Source organism: Labrus mixtus, chromosome 7 (assembly GCF_963584025.1).
Source record: "Labrus mixtus chromosome 7, fLabMix1.1, whole genome shotgun sequence".
Classification (NCBI taxonomy): Eukaryota; Metazoa; Chordata; class Actinopteri; order Labriformes; family Labridae; genus Labrus; species Labrus mixtus.
This window is the reverse complement of record NC_083618.1, coordinates 23,577,891-23,583,890: the sequence shown is the minus strand read 5'-3', so window position 1 is coordinate 23,583,890 and position 6,000 is coordinate 23,577,891. Positions and strand designations below refer to the sequence as shown.

Sequence of the window (6,000 nt, the reverse complement as noted above, 5' to 3'; positions counted from 1 at the left end):
AGAGACAAGGGCAGGCAGACACAAAAACTTTGGGCGCAGGCATGGTGAGGATCGTTCATTTATCGTTAAATTGTTCCCTGTTCCAGGTTTGTTTTGGTTTTCCCTCATGCATGTTCAGATTGCTGGTTTTGTAATTTTAGTTTGGGCTGGAGAGACTGGTAGTCCTATTTCCGATTCTTTCATTTTCTGTAGATAAGTTGTTGGTTGGTAGTTTAGGGGGAGGTGGCACTTTCCCGTCTTTTATTCTGTTTAGCCGGATCTCCAGTCCTTTTTGTTTGTTTGTTTATTAAATTATATTATTTCCTGATGGCGGGGGAAGTTTATTTAAATAAAGCTTGGGGTTTAACAATTTGATACATTGTGTGGCGTCCCTTCTCTAATGTTTTGGTCTCCTCCTTCTGAGTCATTCTTGGTGAACTTTATGGCATGTTAGGGAGGCCGTAACACACAAACACACACACAGAGAATCATATGCACACACACACACACACACACACACACACACACACACACACACACACACACACACACACACACACACACACACACACACACACACACACACGTCCCCTCTCTGCACAAATGTAAATATTCACCAATAAATGCTGTTTATTTTGAAGGCATGCTTCTGTTGAATTATAAATGACCATATGGGGAGGTCGTTGTGTGAACCGAGGGCCGAGAAGGAGAGAGAAAAGGAGGAGAAGAAGCCGAGAGGAGGAGAGGGAGGGAGGGAGGGAGGAGATAGAAGCAGACAGATGCCTGTAATGAGGAAACACTGTGGCGCCGTGCCTCAACCCAAAAACTGTCAGAAGTAATCACGCTGGATGAATGGAGGGATGGAGAGGAGATGAGCAGAGAGAAGAGACGAAGAGGAGGAGGAGAGATAAAGTTCACATGAGGAGCAACAAGGTGAGACATGTGTGGAAGGATTTGGGAGAAAGGAAAGAAGAAGGGAGGGGGGGGAGAGAGTGAAAGTGTAAAAATGGAAGTAAACACGATAAAGAGGAGGAGAGACGGGAGGACAGGAGGCTGCTGGATTAACATTTATTCAGAGTGCTGAAGGGATTCAAACATGGCGTCCACCGTTTGTGTTTGGCAGATGGCCGGAAGAAGAGCGTGTTAACACTTCAACTCCAATCAGCCCTCTCCAAACTGCAGCACAGAGCGAGCGAGTGGGAGAGAGAGAGAGAGGGCGGGAGAGGGATTATAAACTATGTGTTGTGCGTGTTTGTTAGAAAAAGAACGATGTGATGGAGGGGTTACCAAAAAGTCCTCGCAAAGATAGCGAGATGCTAACAGCAGCATCTGAGGGGATTCTCACGGGCAGATCTCGACTGGCTGGTTTAAGTCGCACAAAGCCGGGACACACATTTAGCTCCTTTCGCTGAGATCTGCCGAGCATGGGTGAGAGCGCCGTGATGACTCGCCGAGAGACGAGATCAGACTTAAAGGACCAAAACGTAGATCACATTTGAACCTGTGAGGGACATCGACATGCTGCTGCTGTCTCTGTCTCTCCGCTCTCAAACTCAAAGACTTTTTTAGGATGTAAAGAAACGACAAACTGTGTCACCTTTAAAGCTGGCATAATTCAACAGCAACCAAAACAGAAGTCCCAGGCCTCCAATATTGTGTCACTTGTGTTTCTAATGGCCAAACATTTCATGCAAACGCATCTATTCGCTCGTACACATTTATTCACTTCAGAGGAGTTTTGCGTCCACGTTTTGATGTGGCTCCTTCTTCTTTAATGCATGGTGTCAAAAGAAGATTGTGATGAGCTTAATTTGAGTCTTTTAATAGGTCTCTTGTGTAACAGCCTGTCCTGACAGCACGTGACGCAAGCGAGCGTCAGCGACAAAATCAGCCTGATTCTACTGTTTCCCTTTGGAGCGTCCTAACTGTCCACGAGCAGGCAGCGCGGTGTGGCACAAGATTTTTTCCCCCGACGCCCAGGTTTCTATTTTCCTTTCTGACGCTCGCTTAGACAGATGAGGGACGAGGAAGGAGGGCGTTTGTAGGGACTCGCTTTTCTCACTCAGCAGAGCTCGTTAGCTTGTTGTACAAAGGTGTGTAACGGTGCATTAATACTATCCACATCTGGGATTGAAATGTTGACCTTTGACCTGTTTCAACACCGGAGAAATATGTTTTTTTCAGCTCACCACAAGCCGTTTATCGACGAGCCTCTGAGTTGTGACGTTAATACACGGCACCACACCTCTGTTTGTCCACCTTCAAAATAAAAGCACCACACATCAGTTTGTTCACCTTCAAAATAAAAGCACCACACATCAGTTTGTCCACCTTCAAAATGAAAGCACCACACTTCAGTTTGTCCACCTTCAAAATAAAAGCACCACACTTCAGTTTGTCCACCTTCAAAATGAAAGCACCACACTTCAGTTTGTCCACCTTTAAAATAAAAGCACAACATGATGTCATAATGCTTGCAAAGGGTAAACTGAAATTCACAGAGCAAAGAATTAAATATTTAACGGATGGTGTGTGGACAGCCAGCGTGCGATCATGAGCGATGTGACGCGATATATAACCATGGCGTGCTGTTAGGACTCGGTGCATTGGAGGTCACGGGAGAGGCCCAGAAATGTTGTCAACGCCCCTGCATGTGTAAAAGTAACAGTTTTTTTTGAATGCTTATAATACTTTAACTCTCAATGAAGTTGAATAATCTGAAGACTATTAATGACGAGGTGGTGGATGTGTACATTTGAGCTTCTAGCGAGGGAACAGAGCTCCGCAGAGAGCGTGAGGCAGGATCAGATATAGTGTTGAGACAGGAGGAAAATCCATTTCTTCCCAAAGGGGAATAAAAGTTCAACACAAGAAGAAGAAGAAAGACGGCAGATATTTAAAGTTTGAGCTGCAGCGGTCGCCTGCCCGTCTCTGCACATTTCCTCCTCCTAATAAAGACAGCGCACAGACTTGTTTCCCCCCGGGGAGCCCTTTTAAACATTTTCTCAAGAAAATGAGCCTTTGTACAATCACAGCGAGCAAGATGGACAGTTTCCATTACCAGGCTCTTGTAATTAAAGGATTTGTACTAATAGCAAATTTATCATAATTCCTGTTGGCTATCAAATCCTTGACAGGCTATTTCATTCCAGCCAGTGTTTCATTTAAAAGCCTTCAGGTTAGTGCAGTGTCTCCGCTCTGACATCTAAACCCTCATAATGAGACGTGCACACACACACACACACGGCTCTCTGCCTGCACACACACACACACACACACAGGAATCTCATTTTTTTTTTAATGGAAACTAATGCAATCTTCTGGGTCACACTGGTCATGTGTGTGCATGCGGGTCTAATGGGAAGACACACAGAAACCAGTCCACAACAATTCATGCAAACATTGTTCAAGAGGCCTCACACACAAACACACACACACACCAACACACACACACACAAACACACACACACAAACACACACGCTCATCCAGAAAACATCAAATCCAACAGACTTCATTAGTGCTCACAAATCACGGCAAACACTTGACATATTCGACAGCACCACATTCACATGCTAATTCTCACTCTAATGGGCGACGCACACACAAACACACACACACACACGCACACACACACACACACACACACACACACACACACACACACACTGCTACATGCAGTCACTCTGCACATCATTACTGCAGCCTGTCTTTGCTCCATTTTGACAAAAGTCTCTGTGAATAAAGAAGGTGCTGCAGGCTTTGATCATCAGGCAGGAGAGAAGTCAAATCTCTCTCTGAGAAGTTTTTTTTTTTTCTGCAGCACTTTCATGAATCAGACATTCAGAACTTTAAACGAGACTACACATACAAATTATTTAGATTCTGAAAGACGCTTCATCTTTTTTAGGTATGCCTACGTGCCCGTTGTTGTGCTTTGACTGAATATCTGTCACAGAAGTTAGGCGTCGAGTGTTCAACATTTACCGGTTCTGACTGACTTATCAACGAGAACCTGGTTCTGCAGGCATCTGGCTCCCAGCGGGGGGGGGGGGGGGGGGGGTTACAGGGGTCCTACAGTGGGACACACCAAGAGCAGGGGGGAGTCAGTGGGTGACTCGCTGAAGGACACTGGTGCAGATGGTTGCCAGCACAGAGATTAGGACCTGTGTCCTCCAGCTGAAGGACAGTTTGGTACTTCTGCTCCAAATAAAGAGTTTTCTAAATGTGTCTCTCTCTACTTTATACTTTTTTCACTTAAATGTTTTTATTTTCGGTCATCTGCCTTTATTTTGAAAGGAGAGAGTAGGATATCTTGGGAAGGACATCGGAATGACGTAGGAAAGGAGCCACAGGTCGGACCTGAGGTTTCCTACTGCCATTTTAAAAATTGCACATTTTAAGCCACTGCTGTTGTTTAAAGTTTATCAGCCCACAGGGGCCCCCTACTTGCCTGGGGCCCTGAACAGTTGCCTGTCTTGCTTCTGCACAGGGCTTGACCTAACCGCTAGGCCATCAGCGCCCCCTTATGGGACTATTTCTGAGTGCATTTTGACTACTAATAATCCAACCAATTTTAAGATTCACTTATTTACTTTAAGGTACAATATGAGCTGGCCCCTCCCTATATTTCTGAGCTCTTAACCCCTTATGAACCAAGAGGCCGTCGGATATCCTCTGGTAGAGGACTGCTGGCTGTTCCACGGTCCAGGCTAAAAAACTAAAAGGGGACTTTTACTGTCAGAGCCCCGGACTTTGGAACAGCCTGCCAGAGGAGATCAGACTGGCAGAATCAGTCCCTCGTTTTATTTTCTTTCATTCTTAAATTGCTTTCAATGCTTGCTTGTTTTTTATTGCACACTGTGAAGCACTTCTTCACCTGTACTGAAAAGGGATAAACAAATAAAGTATTATTAATATCATTATTATCCAAACTGCCAGAGAAGTGGTGACTCTTTACATATGGAACGAGTCAGGTACAGGAGGAAAGCACCCAAACCCTTAAATCAAGACGAACCTTTGGGGTTGTATTTTTTTAACCAATAACAGATTTCACCTTTTCTTGGGGTTTGCCATTTCTCCATCATGCAAATAAAATAATCTCAAACTTGCAAAGATAAATATCTGGATCTATAAACCACACAGAACCAACCCAGAGTGAGCCGAAGCAAACGCCACGCGGCGATGAATGAAGTCACTTTCAGCACAGACTCAAACTTCCACAGCGGTTACTTCTCCATCACATTGCAGTACTCACAAGCGATGATGTTGCCATAGCGATTCTTGTTGCGGTTCTCGTCTTTCTTGGCCGTTTCCCAAGGTGCCGTCTGTCCCTCCGCCAGGGCCTGAACACACACACACACACAGATTCAGATTATTGAGGTTCAAAGACAGAGAAATATGCATGCACATATGGCCCGATGCCCAGAGCTTGTACGCTGACACATGGGGTGGGCAGAAGTTAAAACAGCTTCATGAATATTAATGGAAAAGACAATCGACTGATAGTTTGCAGCAGAGCGTACTCTTTACCACTCAGGGCGCTCCGAGCATCACGGCTGGAACATTACAGGACCCTGAGCCTTCAGGAGACGGGGGAGCTTTCAGACGGGTTACACGACTCAACTTCAATATCACTAAATGCATATCCCTGCTGGGAAGGGGGAGGGGCCTGTGTCCACTAACAGCGCCAGTTTTCATGACTAAATCAATGCAGTTCAGCTTTATATCACAGCCATAGGAGTGGCATTGGCCCCAGGACATAACTGTATTTATTTTCTTCCCATTTAGCGCATCTGATTGATTCACAAAATTAGCATTTTTATTTATCTATAAATTTGTCTTGTTTACAACCTATATGCAAACTTTTAATGTCGTTTCATTTGGTTGATTGTTTCACTTCCTGTTTCTTCTTCCCTATTTTTTTCTACTTTTGTGCATTTTTCTTTCATTTCTGGTCAGACAACTGAAGATAGAAAGGAAATCCTGGGAAGAGAGAGTCATGTAAACAGAGAAGAGTCATG

At 44.7% G+C, this 6,000-nt stretch overlaps 1 protein-coding gene across 7 annotated transcripts in view; it reads right to left on the bottom strand.

Annotated features, from left to right (window-relative positions):
• ptprt (protein tyrosine phosphatase receptor type T) overlaps positions 1–6,000 on the bottom strand; it is a 292,314-nt gene that overhangs the window by 41,671 nt on the left and 244,643 nt on the right. For all 7 annotated transcript variants that reach the window (XM_061041736.1, XM_061041737.1, XM_061041738.1 and 4 more), the window contains one exon: positions 5,235–5,322. In XM_061041736.1, the coding sequence (XP_060897719.1) occupies positions 5,235–5,322 (88 nt within the window). The remainder of the gene's footprint in view (positions 1–5,234; positions 5,323–6,000) is intronic.